Consider the following 22,966-nt stretch of genomic DNA (forward strand, 5'->3'; position numbering starts at 1 on the left):
AAACATATGCAGAGATCTTTAGACTTACCAACCATTTTTTTAAATGGAAGAAACTTCCAATCAAAAATTTAAAAAAAAAAACCAGTGTACACCGCTTTCGGTATCCGAAAAAAGCACGATTTCACTCAGACCACTCAGAGATTAAAGAGTGCCGATCATTATCTGGCCCAGCGATAGATGAGTACAGCCCTTTACGCCTGCCAAAACCACAAAAGACATATATAAATATCTATCTATATACCGATATATCTGTTTTGCTAAACTCACACTCGACAGAACTTGAACACACGACTCGGGGTTGTAGGGCGATAAAATGCAGTGTCAATTGAAGTGCTTGATTAGGCGATTTGCGAGCGATTCGCCAGCGATTCCGAATGCATGCCTGCAATTAGAAACGGCGTCGCACTGCAAAATAAATGGGTGGCAGGGGCGGTGATTTTTGGGGGGCATACAGAGGTCTGTCATTCACAAACATGGCGGGTGGTGCTTGAAAAATGATTTACACGCGTAAATCATAAATTATGCCCACTTCAAGTGGCCCGTTACGCCAGAGAATCCATGACAAATGCAGATGACGCCCAGGCAACAACCGATGACGTTTGTGATTCCGATGTGATGCTGATGCTGATGTTGATTGTGAGTTTGATTGAGATTTTGATTGGGATGATGCTAGTGCCGATGAATGTTATGAAAAGAAGATGACGCGTTTTAGCACTGACACCTGCCTCTGACCTCCGAGCGACCCCATTGTCCGTAGGCTGTGGCTTTTCCTCCGCCCCTTATCAGTTTGGCAAGGCAGCTGGCCATCGACGTCATTCAACTCTACCCAATCCCTGCCACTACACGCGAATTCAATTTCAAATTTCACACTTTCAATCACACTCACACCTGGATTGATTGAAAGCGGCCACACTTTCAATGCTAATGAGCTGCGATTCCGCTTAACCATCGCCGTGAGGCAATTCAGTTCGCATTGGTCTTTGCTGGGCTGCGCACCGAGAAACCTTCCGGGTCTTCAACAAAAATATAAGCAATTCCACCTATTGACACCTGGATATAGTTTCTGTGTGCCCATGCAGAACGTCACAATTGTCGTACGATTATCGCACCATTTTCACGTCCGCTTGTCCAGTCTAATTAAAAAGTATCGTTCTTTTCGCACTGATAAACGCGGTGGCAACGCAAAAAGGAAGTGGCGTGCATTAGATAAGGTCCGAGAAACATATTTTGGGCCAGTACGATGCATATAAGTGATCTCTGTGTGATGATAGTGTTATCCTTGGCGTTGTTTCTTAATCCAGGTTGGTACTGTATTTATTTAGTTACAGAATAACGGTCGTTAGATTTTATATCTTAACAATAACTTCTGACTTAATCTAAATTACTCACAATTAAAAAAATGCCTGAACAATAAGCACTTTCTGTGCAATTAACCTTGGAAAAAGTATATATAACAATATTCAATTCGCAAATATCACTGTCAAAGGCAAACAAGTTAGCACTTGAGTCCTTCTTTTGCTTCCTCGGGGGTTTTTACCGACTTTGAGTATAAAATAACAACAAATATTTGTATTTTAAAGTGGAATCTTTACAATACGACAAGATAATTATCAATACCTATTCAACATATGTATTTCCACGGAATTCTGTCTAGTTGTGAAATCAATAGAAGTAATTCGAAAGTACGATAAGGGCCGCATTAAAACAAAACAGGTCATTTTGAGTTAAGCCAAAACCAAAACACAAGTCAATAATTTTTAATTAATATTTTTATTGCGCATATTACAACATTGAGATAAGTTTGTTATTAAAAATTCTTCAGCATTTGTTTTTCAAAATAACAGTTATATATACGAGAAAACTATTTTTTTTAAATTATAATCTAAGTTTCTCAACAAATGTTTTTTAAAAAAAATCTTGATTTTTAACTACGATAATATTTAGATCTTAAAGTATTATGAGGCATTGATCTTTATGCAATTCACCTTAAACCCAGATCAATAGTTCTGACTTAAGAGCACTTTATAAAAGATCAGCGTTTAACTTAAGAGCAGAAGAAGACAGCATCGCAGAGAAAGCTGATCTGTACGAATCGCTCTCTTTATATCTCTTCGACGGCGTCTGGCCGTTTTCTTGTCAGTTTGATAAGGCCACCTTACCTTGAGACGGTGCAAAAACAAACACTATCGCAAACGGCAACGCTCTCAGCTCTCGATTTAAAAATCGTTGCCAATTCGCTTAAATTCGCAGGCCAATTGTCAAAGTGAATTCAGTTGAAAAAAGCGCGCTGTGTGAACCGGGCATCAACATTTTTTAGCGGTTTATTTTCAACAGAAAAAGACAAATAAATAAAAAGTCACCAGTCAAACAAACCACCTCATGTAATTGAAATATTCTAAAATTCCAAACGTTAATGCATTAATGTTTTAACTAAATTTGGGAAGACGCGTTGAGCACGTGCCGCACATTCGCAGACACCTTCAAAGCACCCCAAAAAATAAATCAAAATATAAGCAAACTGATAAGACTGAATATATCAGAGCGTGTGAACGCGTGGTAGCTGACAATATCCACAAAAACAATATTTAATTAATTAACGTGCGCGATCTAGGGGGCGTGGCGAACGCTCAACAACAATTTTAATTGAGCTTCATTAATTGCCAACGTCAACACACAAATGCATATGCTTCTACGTACACAGAAAACAACAAGTTTATTTTACTATCCAGAGATATATTTATATAAAATAATTTGTTCAAATTTTGCATATATTTCTTTAAATTATTTTTATGTGCTTTGTTATATACCAGTTTTATTTAGAAGTGAGAAACAACGAATGGATTTGCTGTGTATTTTCGTGCGTTTAACATCTAGCTCTCTTCGCATTTTTCGGTAAATTTGTTGTTGCTCGATATTTTGCTTACTTTTCTTTCGTGCTTTTTGGATTTTTACGGCTACGCCGCGTTTTTGTGTGTCGCACGATTTTTAACCAGTTTCTTCGGTCTTCTGAGGTCGAAATAAGAAATGAGAAGAGAGCCAAAAAAAAAGAGTATTTATTTTTCTTTTATATTTTGGTTGGCAAGCGATCTTTTAATGTTTTTGCGTTGGTTCTTGCGTTTATTTTTACGTTGACGCCAGCTCTTTTGGCCATTTCTCTGATTAGATAATCTCTGGCGAAGATCTCAAACTTCCTGCTTGGATTATCTAATGGCCATGGTCACCCAAACTCATACCCCTTCTCCCTCCGTTTCCAATACAGTGTAAATACAATACTTTTTGTGAGATCAAAGGATAAAGTGTGAAAACAAGAACAAAATAAAAATACAAACTATAGATAAAGCGAAAACAAAAGCAAAAGAAAAGCAAAACGATAGCCAAGCAAAAGACCATACCATGGCCATAGAGTCACGCTCTACGGGCACTACAAGTGATACCATTAAACCCGCCATTAAATCAACAATAAGTCAAAAATCTCCAGTGGCACTCAACAAAAGACTGGCTGAGCAGCTGTTCCGTTGCGCTTGCGCCAATTTTAACCTTCTTCTACTGACGCTGATTCTTGGATTTGGCAAATGCTGCTCTGCCACGCCCATTCCGCTGAGTACGCCCTCAACATCCACATCTGCAGCTAGCCCACATAGTCCACATAGTACACAGCCGATTGACGAGGGCGGATCGCTGAGCAAACTGCTCGATGGCAAGGCCTTCATCAACATGGGCTTCAAGTTTCTGAATGTCTCCGGAAAGATTGGCACCCCCCTCGGCATAGGTGAGAACCCAAGAACTGTGCATCAGGTGAGATGCGATTGATAAACCAAAGAAAATATCAAGAAAACCAGATTGAGATGGTGGCGAAAGGGGGGCAGAAAGTGCGAAGTTTGTTTTTAGCTTAGCATGTGCTAATTTTAGACCACAGACGACGGCGAGGTTGAAATTGAAGTAGAAATTGAAGTTTGGATACTCTAGCTAAGGGCCTAGATGGCTAATAACTTTCCAAATTTATATTAACAGATTAAAAATAAAATATAATGCGAATTGCGACCAAGAATTTTAACTTAAAACTTTGTTGCCAAATTTTTAGAATTTCTTCCATTTATTTAAAGAAATTTCCTTTTCAACATAAGCTTGTATAAAAATCTAAAATCGTTAACTTAAAAATTAGCGCAGATATTTTCAACACACGCTTTTACAGCGTTAATTGTTAAATATTATCAGCTTAGTTAGTTCACTATACACATTCAAATTAAATGATGTTGATAATGTTTAATGATTGGCTGATGGTCTATTCATAGCCTATCCATTAACAATTATCACCCTACACATGTGCCCTGTATGTGTAAATGATGTTTATAATTTTTAAGAATGTTTAGCTTAAAACTGCTTTTAAATAAAGCAATTTTTTAAAAACTTATATGTGTATTAACCTTAATAATAAATAATTTTCAGCCCTTAAAGGGCATCCAAACCTACTTAATGTAAATGAAGGAAAAAATATATGGCCTTTCAATATTATTATTTGATATTGAATTTCATCAACAATAATTTATAAACCGCACAATCTCTCCGACAAGGGTATCATTTAAATGTTGAGTCATTGAAAAAACTTCACACATCATGCACTTCAAATGGGTTCAGTTTTACAGATACAGACACCGATGTAGTTGCAGATACAGATACCAAAGTGCACTTGCCACTTGTTGCACACACAGCACCGGCTACCGTGGTACCAATATATCCGAAAATTGTTGATCAACTTCCGCATTGATTTCCGCCTTGCTGACCACAGTGTTTTTATATCTTCTATGGTTTTAAGATAAGAAAAGCGTTTGGCGTCTGTCTGTGACGTCTTTTTTTGGCACGGGCCATTCCAGTCGTAAATCTACCTTTAAATCTAGCCACCTGCTTTGGCCAATAGGGATTTGCGTTTAGTGCTAGCCCTGAACTGGGGATTATCTTATCGGTCAATTTTACGATTTGTTTTTATGCATTTCTCGACCGCTGGGATTTTGCGATTTGGCAACAAGTGGCCAATCAAGGGCGGTCAGACAATAGTATTTCCCTCCAATAAATCAAAAAATGAAAAAATGAAAAGATAACGAGACAAGTTTTAAAACGTTCTAATAAGTCTTTCAAACGTTCTAGACATTAACTTACTGAAGGTAACAAAGTGGAGTGACATTATTTTAAATTTAATATTAATATTGTTCTCGCAATTCTTTGACCTAATATTTAATTTCGAAAATATTTTAAACCCGGTAAAACAATATGTGTTTTTAAAATCCAAAAATAACACAAAAATTTAAAAATAACATAATTATTTGAATTTTGTACTTAGCTTTTGGGACTCTTGGACTTTGCTCTAAATACATTAAATTGTTGACAGAAAATATACATATTCCACATAACTCTCTCACAAAAAAGAATGCGCATTTCAGAGTATTTTGTATAAGAAATTGACGTAGTCCAGAAAATTCGTCCGCCAACTGCGGATTTTTGGTTTATTTTAAATATTCGTAGGGTGTGAGCTTAAGAAAATGCTTATATATATAGACCCAGACGAGCCCCTATTTTTCTGTCGATTTGCGTTGTAGGATAGCCCATTATGGGACATCATCTCTTTCTTATCTCTCAGAGAGTCACACTCTACCAAGCTGTTGAAATTTTCCTCTGGTGATTTGTTGCTAATTCCATGTGATTTTTCTCGCCTGAGAGATGCTGTCAGATAAATTAACATATGCTTGATTTGATATATGCCAGCGCATATATCTATATTCGATTGCGATGTTGCAAGGTCGCCAAGGAGAGACAGAACTTGATTAAAATTTTATTTGTGCGCCCCATTTCGCTTTAGTTTTTAATTTATTTGCTGTGCCAACAGATTTATCTAGCATATATAACTAGTTTGTGCCAGAATCGACGACAAACAATAACAATAACAAATTAAATAGTGGGCGTGCTCATCTTACGTAGAGAACTCGATGTTGATGCAGTTTAATTGTTTTGTTTGTTGACTAGTAAACATGTTTTGATTGATTCAACAATTCAGGCGAAATTGTTGATGCATCGTACGATGCCCAAATCAATCTTCTTACTGATTTCATCCCCCAGGAATCACGTGTTATGCCATTTTATTTATAAAATTCAATTCATTCAGACAATTATCAGGTAATCCATTGAGCTTGATCTTGACGCGATCGAGGGGCTGGGCTTATCAATTCCTGCGTAGTTGTATTAATTAATATTAATTTGTTTAATCGAAAAATAGATTACGGATTAAAAATTGTTCCCACCATTAAACACCTTGTTGGACCTTATTCTTATCAAACTTTGCTTATTTTTTTCACACAATTATGAATAATTCTGTGCCTGCTCAATTCACTATGACCATGAGATATCTTTTTATCAGGAATAATTTGATTCGATGTGGTTATCGCAGTTTGTTAATAGATGGCCTATTGGTTGTGAAAATCGGATGATTATGACAACTTGCAGTTTCTCACTTTTGGGGGTAAAGTGAAGTTTATTGGGTTAAGCTAACCGGATTGCGAGTGGACTTGTTTTTGGCTATGCGATTAACGAAATCATTAGATATGGTAAGCAGTTTGGTTTTCGTTATTTGTTATGATTATTTATTCATAGTCTCGCACTGCGGCTGAGTTTTTTCGAAGTTACCGACAGACAGTCTGCTGGCTACCATGTTGATTTAAACTTGTTTTTTAAATCTTTGGGGTGTGTCCGTTTAAATACGGAAACTCTGTAACCAATAACCAACTTTAACTAGTTCAATTAAGTTATATTAACTTGAACTTGATTGATAGGGTAGAAAAATATAAAAGGGGTTAAATAAATAGGCAAACAAAATATATGTTTTCATAGCCTGTTTTCAATTTATTTTCTAGAATATAAAGAAATTTTATATGTGTATTTATGTACATATTTTTTCCTATTTTATATTAGGGAGTCCCATTCTTGCATTACTCTTGATGTTCCTTCAAAAGGAAACGTAACATATGACCCTTATCAATTTCAATAAGTTATGCTAATTTGATTTAAGCCCTGTTCAGGGTCACGAAGTATAAATAAATTTGTATATTGTTTCTATAATTGTCTAGAGAACCTAGACTTTTCATTTTACCATTATCCCGTTTTAAATTCTTCTTCCAGCCCACAAACAAATATTTATTTTTGGACTTATTTGCTAGTCACACAAGGCAAAGGAACTCGAGGCTTGACGTCATCTGAAAATACTTGAATGAAATTCCCCCATCTGCCCCACAAACATGTTCATGCATCTGTCCAAATTATAATTCGCCATTTTGTTGACTGTCATCATGCATAATTGAAAACAATTCCCGACCAGCCAGCGCGGCGTCACGAAATCGAATTGATTTGACCTTATTGATTGACGGCTGGCAATCGGAGATTGCCCTTTGTTTATTTTGCCACACGCACTCCATATTGCTGCGAACTTCAATTACAGCAATTAGCAAGTTTATGCATATGGGAATGGGAATGGAAATGGTAAAACGTTGGGCTATTGAAATATGCAAACGTGTGATGGATCGTCCGGAGGAGGAGGTCATCTGAATGGTGAATGGGTCAAGCGGACAGCTGTCATCTGCAGGCGGGATAGGAAAACCCTTCTCAAACGGTTCCACTTCAGCATTTATCCCTCCTTTATTATCGCTTTTTCTGGATTTCTGTTTGTTCAATGGCAATCTATTACATTCATTTTTTTTAGATGTCACAATTTCGTTTTAGGTTCTTACACAAAAAAAAAATTTGTAAAACATAATAATTTAAACAGTCAAAGTCTTTCAGAAAGATACTTTTAAAATAAAAATAAAAGACCTAAAACCCAAAAAATGGGTGCAAGTTTTTCTGCTTTTTTGCTTATAACTATTTATAGACTTAAAATTTTTAATAACATTGTATATTATGATACATTAAACAAAGACTTAGCTTTTACGTCTACCAAATTGGTTTTTGTAATGACATTAATATCTGAATTAAAATTGCCCATTTCAAAGATATCTTTTTTTTTGGTGTAAGACTGTTGACATTGCTTGGGTTTTTTCTGCCTGCCTGATGGCTTGTTTTGTTTTGAATATGTGTATTGCATATTTTCAAGGAAGTCGGGGTCGGAGTTTTGAGGGAGGAGACCAAAAACTTTGTGATCCATTTTGTTTGAGGCTTTTCTGTTGATTAAAAGCCCCTCTTATCCTCCTCTCGTTTATCGTTTAGTATGCAAATTACTTGTCACACTCACACATATGCACGCAGGCGGATATGTATGTCTGTGCGTCTGCTGGTGATTGTTTCTGAAGTTTTTAGCCCTAATCAATTTGAGCTTTTGTTATTTTTTCCTTTAATGAGAAAAGTTTGCTGTGCGCAAGTGGCCCCAAAGCCCGTAAGTCCGTAACTCCGAGTCGTTATAATTAGCTTTAAGCGTTTGTTTGCCCATCTAAATCAGGATCTGTTTATGTTGCAGGGCAATCTCTGGAGGCCAAGTGCGATGAGAAGCAGTTCCAGTGCCGGAGTGGCGACTGCATTCCAATTCGATTTGTGTGCGACGGCGATGCGGATTGCAAGGATCACAGTGATGAGCAGATTAAAGAGTGCAAGTTTATAGGTGAGTTTTACTTATTTAGTTTTATTTATTTAAGAAGGGCAAGAACCTAAGAGTTTATATAACAACATATAAAACCATTTCAAGACTAAGCTAAATATTGTGTTAGTAGCCATATGTTAGTGGCTTATTTAGTATAAATTTTAAGCAGCCTAAAATACACAGTTCACTTAGCCACTGAACAATATTTCATTTGAAGCAATTAATTATTTTGTTGTGTTATAGAGATTTATTATTGCTCATTGAAAATAAAACAAACAAAATTTGTTGACTTATTCCTAATTTGTTAGCGTATCTAATAAATTTGCTTAATTATTATTTGTTTGTTTATATTAGATTTGTTTTGAACGTAATATTTTAGAATATTTTTCAAGATAAATATGGTCGAAGCTTTTGATTGCATACTTCCAGGCGGCCGCTGCAATAGAACGTGCACAGTGAAGTCCGCATAATTAGGCATGGTCTGCTGCGGGGCATTTGTTGGTTTTCCTTTTGTTTGAATCAAACCTGAAACGACCATCGAAATGGAAACTGAAACTAGTTTGCAACATTTACGCATCGTAATTGTCGCTGACTGCTGACCAAAAACTGTGCCATGGCATTCCCTCGCCGCGGGTTTTTTTTGTATCTGTGTATCTCGATGCACTTGTAACTGCAACGCACTTAGCATTTAGCATGTAGCATTTAGCTGACTGCGGCATGCCGCTCGGTTGCATCAGCAATTTTTCGTCGCTGTCTGCCGCCTTATCATTTTCCGTCGCACGAGACTTTTGCGACTTATATGCGGCCCGATCGAAAAAGGAAACTATGTGAGGTCGTCTGCCCTGATTCGGCTTTATCGCCCAACTGACAGTTGAGCCAGACATCGAAAGTCGAGCCATCGAAACGAGTTCATCCATTTTTGGGATTCTGAAGGCGCATAACGCAATTGTTTTATGTAACTCCTTGCTGGACAAAAATTAATTCCCCTGAAAAGAAATTGATAATGCGCGGGGATGAGGCAGCAAAAACATTGCATTTCTGTTGAACTTGGGGAATTCGATAAGAGAGAGAGCTTGAATTTCCTGAATGTTGCTGACTGTTATTATGCTAAATACACTTAAGAGGCTGCATTATCTCAGCTAATGTATGTTATTGCGACATTAAAATATTTTTATTGCACGCGTAAAATATGTCAAGGGGGTGGTTTTGTTTTCAGTTGATATATTATATATAAATTTAAATACATTAATGTACTGCACTTTAATAAAGAATTTGATTGGTTTTTAAATTTTTGATAATGATAAAATGAACATAATTTTATTGATTTGGTTCAGTAAAAAAAATTTTATTTATTAAATATAAATTTTTAGAAACATAAATAATTTGATAAGTCAGAAGGATATGCAGATTCATTTCAATGATCATTGCTTAAGTCAGGACCGCACTCATAATAATTTCGTAATGCTCTAGTTTTGTACTCGTTTGGAAAGCACTCAAACGCCGAGAATTCAACTCAGCTCGAGTCGAATTTTTGCACTCGACTCGCTGGATTTGGCAAGCTTTCGATTTCTCGGCTGCTGCGGAGGCTGCAAACAACTTTGGGCGGAATTGTTTTTAAGGATAGTCGCTCTGCAACCAACCACTCAGTTGGCGGCGAACCTCTCAACCAAACGGATGTAAACGCGTGAAACTGTGAAAGGACTGCCTCCTAGTTAAGAGGAATTTGCATATATATATTTATAATATATATATATATATAGACGGGGAAACCCCACAAACTCAAAGAATCGTGTGAAACGCAAGCCAACGAAAGTGTGCCAAGCTTGTGAGTGTCTGCCAAAAAGTAAACCGTAAAAGAATAAACAAATTACGCGAAAATATTAAAGGCTAATCGGACTGTGAGCAGCCAGAGTCTGCGTTGCCATGATTCGTTTTATCTCTGACAAAACGCCAGCAGCACAGGACATTTAAATCCTGGGGCCCGGGTCCTCACAGGACCGCCAAGGAAGTCCCCGTTTCTCGGCCTGTCCGGGCCAGACTTATCCTCAAAGTCAATCGGTGACAGTTGATGGGGCTCACTTCCCCCCAAGACAGCCGTTCTTCTTGCCATTTATCATTTAGTTGAACATTAAATGAGCATCCGCCATTTCTACGTCTGACCCCGAAATGGAATATCATGTTAACAATTTATAAATTCTGTCTGCTTGTCCGCTGTGGTCGCAATAAACTTGAAATGTCCTGCTCGAAGGCAGTTTTTGTGTGCGGAAATTATGCAATCAATTTATGCAAGTTGGCCAGACCACTTGAGAATGGAGGCGTTCTGTTTGTCAATTATAATCACGAATCTTGGTCAACTGAAGTACTCATCGTCTTATATTCTTTAGCTCCTTTAAAAAACATCGAAAAAGTCGCGGAAACAAACACAAAATGGATCGGATTTGGTGTTTATTCTTCGTTGCCAGTTTGCTGCACACTCAGAGCCACAGTTTTCGCGCTCTGACCATAAATGGTATGCAAATAATTATGGTGATTATTTCGTTTGTTGGGGATTTAATGGTTCAAAATGATATTTGCGAGGACAATACAACAAATTAAGTGGACATGTTGGAACGACAATAATCACGGATATTTTCACAATACTGAAGTTTATTTAATGAGAAAATATAAATATAGACGAATCATTATTTATGCATATCACATATAATTTCAGCGTGTTTGTGAACATGAGAAACCTAAAATAAATAAACAAAGAGCTTCAAACTGTTAATGCATTTTTTAATTGAATTTCTTCTAAAATAGTCGAAAATCCATTGCGTTTATATTTTTTATATGCAAAACAGTAATTAATAACATTATTTTAATTGCTGCATTTATTTGGATACAAATATTTTTCAATATAGCTTTATTGTTTTGTGTCAATTGAGCAGAAAGTCTTTAAGTTTTAGGCACTCTTTAAAACTCTGTAGTGTGGCTACCATGTCTTTTATCAGACTAGCTTGAGACCCAATAGTAAACACCTAACTCTTGAGAAGACTCGGTTAAACTAGTCGACGTTGGGGAAAACTTTTAACTATTATCAGGTCGAAAAGTTTTCGACACCTTTTAACTTAAATTAAACATGCCAAAATCCCAATCATCTGGATTTACAAAAATCCAGAGTTTCCCCATGGAGTTTTCCGCCAGTTTTCCGCATTTTCAGCAGCCCATGGCACTTATGCAGGATTCCAGCTATGCCTCGCATGCAACAGAATATTTTTGCGAGCGCCGCTTAACATTTGCATACAAATTGGCAGGGAGCAGAGACTGCGCGGGAATACATGAAAGCATCAACTGCCAAGGCCAAAGTTTTTTAATCAACTGAAAAGCCGTTTAAACTTAGTTAAAAAAATAAATTAAGCTCCAAAAAGCTGCATGACAGCGCAACTTTCACATTTTTATTTTTGTCATTTTGTTTTTTTTTTTTGGGAGTTGCTGCATAAATGCAATCTATGAATGTTTCGTCCTGTCATGTCAGACATGATACGCAAACTGGAGTAATTTGATTTTTAATTGGAGACCAAGGCGACATCAAATTTTAACACAGGTGATCAGCAAATATTACCAATTTGCCCGCTGGGCGCAGTTCCCGAACATAATATCACATATACATATTACAAAAACCAAAACACAAAACGCAAGGAAAATAACATAAAATAGAATCGACAATCATTGAACCAAAAGTGGGCGGGGAATTTATTTTCCTCTCTGCACTTGTTTTCTACCAATTCTTTTTATATGTTATATTTTCGCTTGGGTCACACATGTGGCCAATTTTTATTGTTCAGTGAATGTGTATTTATATTTGCCTTTTTTTTTTGCTTTTATTTTTTAACAAATATTGGCTCACATCAAAGTTTTGTTTTCTCCAGTTGCCTGCACACACGCACACACACACACACTCATTTTTTTATGCCACATTTCATTCCCGTTCATAAAAAGTTTAGAAAAGTAATCATATAAAATGTTATTGATATGGCCAGCACAGGCCTGACAAGCATAAAAATTGATTAAACTTTACACAACCAAACGTTTTTCCTTTGGAACTGGCCAAGATTTGCATAATCAACAGCAAATTGTAAAAGCCACAAGGCATGTTCCAATCATTTACACCAAAATGTTTGGAATTCTATAATTAGAGGCCGTAAAAATAGCTTAAACTGGCCGAAGAATTTTCCAAATGCCTGGCAACAATTCACACAACAAAGTTAGGGCACCAAAAATATCTAATTGTTGGGACTGTTTTCGAAAGTATGCAATAGAATTTTGTACCCTGTTTTTCCGGCTGTTGGACGGTATGGAAAACTGCGTTTCATAGCAACAAGTCAGCGAATTCAAAAACCGTCTAATCCGATTACAAGCCATACACGTATCCTATATATATATATATATATATATGCACACACGCGGTATAAAGTGACACATTTTGCTGGCCCTTGGAGTGGCATTGAAAAGCTATTGCAGCGCTCTTTTTGTTTGTCTTTCTGGGGTATTTTCCTTGCTCAGCACGTGCTCAAGTGCGTGTAAATAAATATGTGTGTTTGCGTGTGAATGTGGGCAGTGGGTGTGGCCAAACATATACTCATAAACACGCGCATATTTCTGAGTGGCCCCTATTCCCACGGTTGTTTGTTTGGCTTTTGTTTTTGATACGGGTCGTCCCCAGAGTTCAAAGCCAGGCAAACATACAACTGACAAATAAATAAATAATATAAGACCAAACAAACGGAAATATTTTCTAAACCGATTATGTTCATTTTAATAGTTCTGTGACACATATCTACAATTAAAAAAGTTAGTGAAAATAATATTTAGCAATTTAAGCTTAGGAACATAAGAAAGGAATTTTTAAAATATATTTCATAGCTCATTAATTTGCATTGTTAAGGAAATAATAGTAAACATGGATATGAACATCCTTTTCTTATAAGCACATCAGCTTTTAAATGAAATGCTTACATTACAAATTAAGTTGCTATTATTTTGAAATAGGAACAAGATAAGAACTACAAAAGTAATTGAATATTAGTATGTATAACTTTAAGTATAGTTTAAGCTATTCCTTTTAGTTCAAAAAAGGCAGGGCTTAAATCATTTTTATTTATGTTTAGTAAACCAAAGTGGTTCTACTTCAAGCTTAAGTAACTAAAGTATCACATAATAAATCACTACAACAGCTATATTGCTTGATTTAACTTGAATTCTGTTGCTCTTTGCAGAGGCCACTTGCTCGTCGGACCAATTTCGCTGCGGGAATGGCAATTGCATACCGAACAAATGGCGCTGCGATCAGGAGAGCGATTGTGCAGATGGCTCCGACGAAGCCAACGAATTGTGCAGTAAGTATTTCATCCTCCGGGAAAGAGGGCATTAAATCCATACGGGAATTCCGTGAGGAATGAACCAGCTAACCGACGACTATTTCGATTGTGTGTTTAGTGAACGCCTGTCCCAACAACGAGTTCAAATGCCAAACGGTCGACCAGTGCATTCCGCGTAGTTGGCTCTGCGACGGCAGCAACGATTGCCGCGACAAGTCCGATGAGGCGCACTGCAGTAAGCCCCAAAACCATTTCGTCCTTGCAATCGATACGAAACCACACAATGCCAACCACCAAACCCCACCCGCCGTTCAATCGCTTTCACTAACCAACTTGCCGCATAACTCATACGCACCCTTAATGGAGTGGCGCTTGCATAATTTTCGCAACAATTTCGCCCCCTTGTGCTTAGAAGTTTAATCAAGTCATTGAGAGTGAGAGTCCTGTGCTTGCATACGTGTGTGTGTTTTCTGTGTGCCGAGGTGCGCGTATGTATTGTGTACTCATTTGCGGCGGCCCTTTACAACAAGTATACGACGCGTTTTCGCATGAAATTCGCTTAATACCCGCCCGCAGACAAGTGGGCACCGTTGTCAGGGTGTGTCTACAGTAAAATTTAATAATGTAAAAATTTAAAGTTTTATAAAGTTTAGATTTTCAACATTTTTACAAATTTTAAAAAATGTAGTTAGGTGATTAGATACTAAGCCTTAAATAATACAATTTGATAAAGTCAAGCATTATCATTTAGACAAGTCCCAAAGATATAGGAATAATTATTGTCATGTCTCCGACGGATACACACGGCGTATGCGTAGTGCAATGAAAGTAATGATAGCTCAACACGCCACTTTCTCTTTCCTTTCTACCATTTTAATAAATGCTGCACATCGATTTCGATAGGAGCCCGCACCTGCTCACCGGATGAATACGCCTGTAAGAGTGGTGAGGGGCAATGTGTTCCTTTGGCCTGGATGTGCGACCAGAGCAAGGACTGCAGCGATGGCTCCGATGAGCACAACTGCAGTAAGGAAATTTCATCCATTTTTTTTTTACTTTTAGTAGAAAAATATTTGGCAAAGAAAATTTAATTAATTAAGGTTGCTTGAATTAAGTTTCTTGAAAGATATTTGATTCTAAAAACAAATTAATGTTTTGGCTTTAAAGTTTTAAGTACAATCTTCTTCCCTTGAAATATTTATAAACACTTATTATGAGTCCCGTACCACATTTCTCAAAAGCATTCTACCTTTACTGTTCGTTTAAGATTTTGTTTGCCAAGTCTTGCAGTGAAAATTTACCTATTTACTTTCATTTATTTTGTATTCAGAGTTTTTGTTGAGCTATCCTTGTATAAATGCTATTTAATTTTCATTGGTCTGCAGCAGCAATTCGCAATCCAACTGGTCTCAATGCTTTCCCCATTTTCCCATCCCAAACCTCATTGCTAACTTATTCCAACCGAAGTGAGGCAACCTCACTTCATTTCGATTCTGGTTTTAGTTCCCTTTCATTTAAGCATTCTATTTGCTGTTGCAAACATTCCAATGACCTCCGATGGATTGCGGATATCATATCGTTACTGTATTTAAAGTAAAGAAATGGAAAAACGAGAGTGTGGATGTGATTTGTAGTGTTTTCTTTTTCCAAGTTTAATTAAAAGCTTTTACATCATTTGGTATCAAATTTGACTATTTATTCAAGCTTTTAAAATGCCTATAAACTTCTTGCATTGAAATAGAGACGTTGCTTTAAATTTTGATTCATACTTTGGAAAACTGCACCCTTCTGTATGCATTCTTCCTTTGATTTTTTAAAAGCATTTATATTCGTCTTTCATATGTTGCCTTTTGATTTCGATTACCTTTTTTTCAGATTGAAAAAAGGCTTAGATACTTAGTTTTTTTCTTAAATATAATTTTTTTTGTTTAATATACTCCTTACAGTTAAAACCATTTTTATTTGGTTAGATATTTTTTCCACCAGTTCTTTCTTACCCTCACATTACGAACTCCAGTTTTAATTTCTTCCTTATCTACACAAACACACTCCACTCGAGACTATATTTACCCACAAAGTACACTTCATTCTAACCCCCACGTAACTTCCCCATCACTTAATTTGGGTTTGGTTTTTATTGTTTGCCTGGTATTTGATGCAGCTACCTTTGTGTGCGGTAAGCCTAAATATTTTTGATAAATTCGCAGATCAGACCTGCCGCGCCGACGAGTTCACCTGCGGAAATGGGCGGTGCATCCAGAAGCGGTGGAAGTGCGACCACGACGACGACTGTGGCGACGGATCGGACGAGCGGGAGTGTCCGGTGGTTCCCTGCGATTCCGTGGCGGAGCACACCTGCACTAATGGGGCCTGCATTGCCAAACGGTGGGTCTGCGACGGGGATCCGGACTGCTCCGATGGCTCCGATGAGCGGGTGAGTGAATAATGCCTGCCATAAATTTCCATTCCTTGGAAGCCAAGCAAAAAACCCCAAACTCCAAACCCCTTTCAGTCATTCCGTTTCGTTTTTTTTTGGGTGCTCTCGCCTAAGCCACATGAATTATGGCCAAGTGGGGCATAACTCAGCGCCCTGTCAGCTTTGGCAGCTTTTGTTGTCAACGCATGGCACGCATAAAATTGCATTTTTGCATGCTTAGGGGGTGTATAATTTCCCCGGTGTGCCACGTATTTCCCTGCATACTTCTCCCTACTGCGAAAAGTTTACCAAACTCAGGGCAGGAAACTTTGTCCGGTTCCTTGGGCTAACTTTCGTTTTATTTTGCACCATACTACCAAAAAATGTCTGCCATTTTACTATTTTTAAAGTTTAAGTTTACCTTGCGGACCTTATTTAAAAGTGTAATTCAAAAGACTTACCAGTGGAATTGTTAAAATGAAATAGTTTTATTAAAATAGCTATTTTTAGAAATGAAAAATTCTCCAAACTTTTTTATAAGAAACAATTTCTATAAAAAATATGTTCAATTAATTTATTCAATTGAGTTACGAGTCTTTCTGATTTTCTATCAAGAATCAAATAAGTCATTACATATTTTTGAATTACAAAATTGTGTAAATTATTTTATATGCTCCGCAAATGAGCTTGAAAAAAATGTTGTCTGAAAAATTTATGTTTAAATATAATTTATTTATAAATCTTTCTATTGTTACCCACCTGTTTCTTTAACAGTCCTGTGCGAATGTGACCAAGACGACCACGCCCTGCTTGCCGCACGAGTACCAGTGCAAGGACCGCATCACCTGCCTGCACCACAGCTGGCTCTGCGACGGTGACCGCGACTGTCCAGACGGCGACGACGAGCATACGGCCAACTGCAAGAACGTGACCTGCCGGGCGGACCAGTTTCAGTGCGGAGATCGCAGCTGCATTCCCGGTCATCTCACCTGCAACGGAGATAAGGACTGTGCCGATGGCAGCGACGAGCGGGACTGCGGACTGAGCCTCAGTTTGGGTGTCGCCCAAGGAGGCTGCAACACCACCAGTGAATTCGATTGCGGCGGAGGTCAGTGCATTCCGCTGTCGAAGGTCTGCGATAAGCGAAAGGACTGTCCGGATGGCGAAGACGAGCCAGCTGGAAAATGTGGCGTGAACGAGTGCGCATCGAAGAACGGAGGCTGCATGCATCAGTGCGTGGATCTGAAGGTGGGTCACCACTGCGAATGCCACGAGGGCTACAAGTTGTCCCCCGACAAGCGCAACTGCCAGGACGTCAACGAGTGCGACATCCCGGGCAAGTGCTCACAGATATGCGTGAACGAAATCGGAGGCTTTAAGTGCGAGTGTGAAGCGGGCTATATGAGGGATCCCAGAAATCACACGAGATGCAAGGCCAGCGAAGGACATGCCTCACTCCTCCTGGCCAGACGGCATGATATCCGGAAGATAGCCCTCGATCACATGGAAATGACCTCCATAGTGAACAGTACAAAGGCAGCCACTGCCCTGGACTTTGTCTTCCGCACGGGCATGATCTTCTGGAGCGATGTGACCACGCAGAGTATATATAAGGCGCCAATAGACGAGGGCAACGATAAGACAGTGGTGCTGACCAAGTCCTCGGTGACCTCGGATGGCCTGGCTGTGGACTGGATTTACAACCACGTCTACTACACGGACACGCACAAGTGCACCATCGAACTGACCAACTTCGAGGGCAGCATGGGCAAGGTCCTGGTGGAGGACTCTCTGGACATTCCGCGTTCCATCGCCCTGGATCCCATCGAGGGCTGGATGTACTGGTCCGACTGGGGCGCCTCTCCTCGCATCGAAAGGGCGGGCATGGATGGCTCACACCGCACCACCATTATCAGCTACGACGTCAAGTGGCCCAACGGCATCACCCTGGATCTGGTGCGAAAGCGCATCTACTGGGTGGACGGAAAGCTCAATGTCATCTCCTCCGCCAACTATGATGGGTCACAGAGGAGCCAGGTGCTCTACTCCGGCGAGTACCTGCGACATCCCTTCTCGATCACCACCTTCGAGGACTACGTCTACTGGACCGACTGGGACAAACAGGCCGTCTTCAAGGCCAACAAGTTCACCGGGGAAGATGTGGAGCCCGTCACAGCAGTGCATATGGTGAGTCCCATTGATGTGGAAATCAAAATCTTATTTATAATTTGTTTTACATTTTTATTAAAATTATTTAAAAATTAGTACCCCCGGGGGTGCCATAGAAGTCATTCAAGTTTTGCAACTATTTAAAACGGTGTGTAAAAGTATTTTTAATTATTTGCTTAATAGCTCCAACATCCCATGGTGGTGCATGTGTACCACCCGTACCGCCAACCCGACGGTGTTAACCATTGCCAGTCGGTCAATGGCCACTGCTCCCATCTCTGCCTGCCAGCTCCCAGGATTAACGAGAGGAGTCCCCGCATATCCTGCGCCTGTCCCACGGGTCTGAAACTGATGGCCGACGGCCTTATGTGCGTCGAGGATCGTAAGTACTCGATAACTTTTAGCACCTCTTTTGCCGTATGCTTTTAATTTAACCAGCATGGCTTTTAATTTTGATTTTATGCTTACTAATAAACCCCTAAAACCCCTAAAACCCCTAAAACGATTCCCCAATCTGGCATGACTTGCACCCGCATGTAGCTCTTTACGTCGCTCCCTTCACAAAATCCCCGCGAGCCCGCAAAACGAAACCGAGGCCGAAATTCCCACGCCGGCGATTGCCCACGGGTGTCCAAGTGGGACAAGCTAACATTCGGATAGGACTTAACGATGATCTCCAGCTGAGCACAAGGCTGCCCCTTTTGGCGACGACTTTTGGTATGCCTGACAACCCTGTTCTTTGTGGGTCCACCCTAAAAGGGAACCTTTCGTTGTGTTGTCCTCATTTGTCTGGGAAGTCGTTTTAGATATCTTACTTGTGTTGTCTTTCTTCTATGTAAAATCACTTAATGGTTTTTGTCCTTTTGTCCTTATTGTCTACCTTACTGTCTAATGGGTACCTTGAAAAAAAATTACAATTAAATTAAAGAATATTAATTAACTATTTATATTTTAATCTGAGTTCATTTATTTTTGGTTTTTTTCAGTGAAATGTTTTTGTTCCATCTGTAAAAGATCAAAATTGTCCCCAGAGTGTGGAAAATACATTTTGGTTTATGTATGTCATTGTCCTTGTGTTGTGCTGTCTTTATTTGTGTTCTTTATTTATTTATTATATTATTGTCCCAAATGCCAATATTGTATACCATTGCCCTTGTATATTTTTGCAGGCAAATCATTCAAACAAGTCTACAAATTCGTTTTTAATCCCAATCACACATTAACCCATCCCATCGATCAACCTCCGATTTTAAACCGACACAACGGAAACGAGGAAAACTTCATCAGCAAGACGTCAGCGGAAATTTTGATTAATAAGACCCGAGGGGAGCTTCGATAGTTATCCTTTCGGATGGGTTGACAGCCCGGTGACTTCCTCTCTCAATTTATAAGATTCGACGTCTTCCTCTGCGACTGTTTTTGCCCCAATTCACGCACTGTTTATAAACACTTTCGTGAAAGATTCAGATTTATTGCAAGCGTATTAATCAAACTGCTTGCCGGGATCTGCACTCAACCGGAGCCCTTTTGCGGCGCCCAGGCCACAACATTTGCTTTGTCATGGCCCACATTAATCATCATCAGGAGTTCGGGGTGGACAACCCCATCCCTGACAGTTTCATAAATGCCATCGCAGTTGAGCCACTTGCATCGCAGGCAACCGCAAGTAGGCAGGCGATGGCCCGACCCTGCAATTGAAACCTCAGCAGGGAGCACCACCATCCCATCACCGCCATCTGAAAGTCCACAATTTTCAGGCCGCAAAGTATGAGGTTAATATCGGGAGTTTCGTCTGTCGCCCCCCGAGGGTGTTTGCTTTAAAGTGCGGCTCAACTTAATGTTGATAACTTTTACTGTTTTGACTAGAAGATGTTCTCCCTCGACGGCTTACAAAATCCCATTAAATGCTCTGCGTTAACGATGTCATTAGGTTGCCATTGCCACTGCCATTGCCATTGACGTTGCCATTTCCCATCCAAATCTAAATCGGCGGCAGGCCGCTTCTTGCGCATAAAAGTATTCGCCATCAAAGGCGCGAGCGCGTTTAAGTGTTTATTTGCGCCTAAATGCGCACTTTGAGCGATTTGATTGAAAATTCCTTCGCATCTCATGAGAAGAGGCGGAGTAAGGGGGGCTTAAAGCCGCTGGGAGTTTGATGTTGATTCCCTATTCCGCTTTGCTCTTTTATTGCGATGATTTCCGTTTTCTTTTTATTCAGTTTCCCCTTTGTTTATCATTGCTGTAGGTGAAGTACCGTTTAAGTCCCACCATTGTGTGAAAAAAGCTTAGCCCTTAAGTCTTCCCCTTTATCCAAAAGTGGTGGGATGTCTAGAAATAAAACACTTTCCCCAATTTATGTTGTAAAAACAATTTTCTAAAATATGTTTCATAAAAATTTAAAGGTTATTATTTACTTTCTCCAGCTGTTGCATGTTTATAACTAAAACTTTTTTGTTATCCTTGTTATCCTATGAATTATGGTTGCGGTATATGCATATTCATGTTTACTTATTTCTTGCTTAATATAATAGAATCTATGTTTTTCGTTTTACTGTCCCCTATTTTTATTGAAAATTCGACTGATTTTAAATCAATTTCTGTCCACAGTTGCCGACCAGCGTCCAGTGAAGAACCAGACCCAAATCGAAAAGACCACAACGCCCAGCGAGCAGCCGGATTCCGGCTTCATTGCGCTGGTGGTTATAGCCAGTCTCAGTGGCTTTGCAGTCCTGCTTTCGGTGGTAAGCTGGGTCCACAGACACGGTGAAAATGGGAAAAATGGGAAAAACTAATCAATTTATCCGGACATTGACAGCTCCTGCTCATTGGCTATCGCTACTGCAGCAAGCGACGCATTAACTCGATGAACTTTGAGAATCCCATCTACCGCAAGACCACCACCACAGAGGATCATTTCAGTTTGCGTAAAAACCTGCCGGCACGGATCTACGACCACACCAGTGTCATGGATGAGGAGGTGGGTTTTCAATCAGATTTCCAATTTAACTATAATTTCTGAAGGAGAGTAAACGCCTTTTAAATTGGTTAAAGCCTCTACAAGTTTATGCCATTTTTTTTTTTTTAGTTTTGTTTTAAACTAGTATACATATCTTATACTATTTCTCTTAAAATCATGTTTTTATATAAAATCTAGTTTCTTAAATTTATACAAATGCTTACAATGTTTTTAAATACAATTTAACATCCATATATTATTATTTTTTCTTATTTTCAGTACTCACCCGTCATAGGCATATCCTCGTACTAGATTAATTCCATTGGAATCGTGTAAGAAGTGGATTGGAGGATTATTTTGCTTGGTCACTAGAAAAAGTTGATGACCAAAGCTGACTCGAGACCCGTGGCAGAAAAACACACGCCTGAAGACTGAGCAACTCTGTGTATTGTGTAAATTAATTATTTTAAAATTTTAAGGCACGGCAAGGACGGCGGGTCACCTTGAGGCGCATCCTCAAAGGATGCTGTACAAAATACTATGTCGCAGAGTTCTATCACAAAAAAACAAAAACAAAAACGAAAAAATTTAAAAGAAAACGAGAAGTTTAAGAAAAATCTAATTGCTAATTATAAATTACATAGTTCCAAACTGTATATAGCTGTAAGTGTGCATTATTTTTAATGAAGCAAATTAATATTACTATACGTAAACATGACGGAAAGATCATAATGCTTATGATCGACTATTAGTGCGAGTTGAGATATTATATTTCTGTTCTCGAGGAGCAGAATCGTTTTATTATTACCATTATTACTACATACGTATTAGCCTTTTGTTAACTGTATTTGTTAAGTGTACATACATATGTATATGTTTCCCCACTAAAAGAAATATGATGAATAATAAACTCAGATTATACTTATGTGTAGCATACTCCTATGAGACTTTTTTGTATCTTATTGCAAATTGTTTGGGTGCAGTTTGTAGGTCAGTCCTTCTGTAAAAAAATACATTTTTTTGATGGAGGTGCCAGAAACATAAGTCTCGTTTTCAATAAATTTGCCATAATTTAATAGCGGGTTTTCATGATTCAAATGTAAGTAAATAGTTTTAGCAACGCAAGCAGTTTTAAATCAAAATGTGGATCTGTTAATATTCCGCAGAATAAATTTTAGAACGAATCAAACATTGGAAGATGCAGAGCAAGTATTGGTATTTTTCGAAAAATTTCGATTCGATTTTAAATTAATTTTTCTATTCTGCACTATTTTATGGTATGATGCTGAATGTTGAGTTAACAAGCAATTAATCAACTGTAGGCACAAATATATTCAAATTTCAAGTCACATTATTGTTTTCAACCGGAGCCTTGACCCATGCCAACAATCAATTTACACCTATAATTTCAGAAATTGCCTAGCTCGGTAATTGAGCATAGAACGAAAAATAGAAGA

At 38.6% G+C, this 22,966-nt stretch overlaps 1 protein-coding gene across 10 annotated transcripts; it reads left to right on the forward strand.

Annotated features, from left to right (window-relative positions):
• The first annotated feature begins 976 nt into the window (after positions 1-976).
• LOC108147153 (very low-density lipoprotein receptor) lies at positions 977-22,445 on the forward strand. Of its 10 annotated transcripts, XM_017273465.1 has the most exons (13): positions 2,261-2,381; positions 3,260-3,769; positions 8,492-8,632; positions 13,867-13,986; positions 14,087-14,203; positions 14,872-14,994; positions 16,176-16,402; positions 17,159-18,571; positions 18,737-18,935; positions 19,094-19,270; positions 21,161-21,294; positions 21,369-21,530; positions 21,789-22,445. In XM_017273465.1, exons 2-13 carry the CDS (start codon positions 3,394-3,396, stop codon positions 21,819-21,821), a joined length of 3,222 nt encoding a protein of 1,073 aa, XP_017128954.1. In that variant the 5' UTR covers positions 2,261-2,381; positions 3,260-3,393; the 3' UTR covers positions 21,822-22,445. The 10 variants fall into 10 exon arrangements, with proteins under 10 accessions (XP_017128949.1, XP_017128952.1, XP_017128954.1 ...); XM_017273456.1 differs by lacking the exon at positions 14,872-14,994; XM_017273455.1 differs by lacking the exon at positions 14,087-14,203.
• The last annotated feature ends 521 nt before the right edge of the window (positions 22,446-22,966 follow it).

This window comes from Drosophila elegans, unplaced genomic scaffold, assembly GCF_018152505.1.
Source record: "Drosophila elegans isolate 14027-0461.03 unplaced genomic scaffold, ASM1815250v1 contig_476, whole genome shotgun sequence".
NCBI classification, from domain to species: Eukaryota; Metazoa; Arthropoda; class Insecta; order Diptera; family Drosophilidae; genus Drosophila; species Drosophila elegans.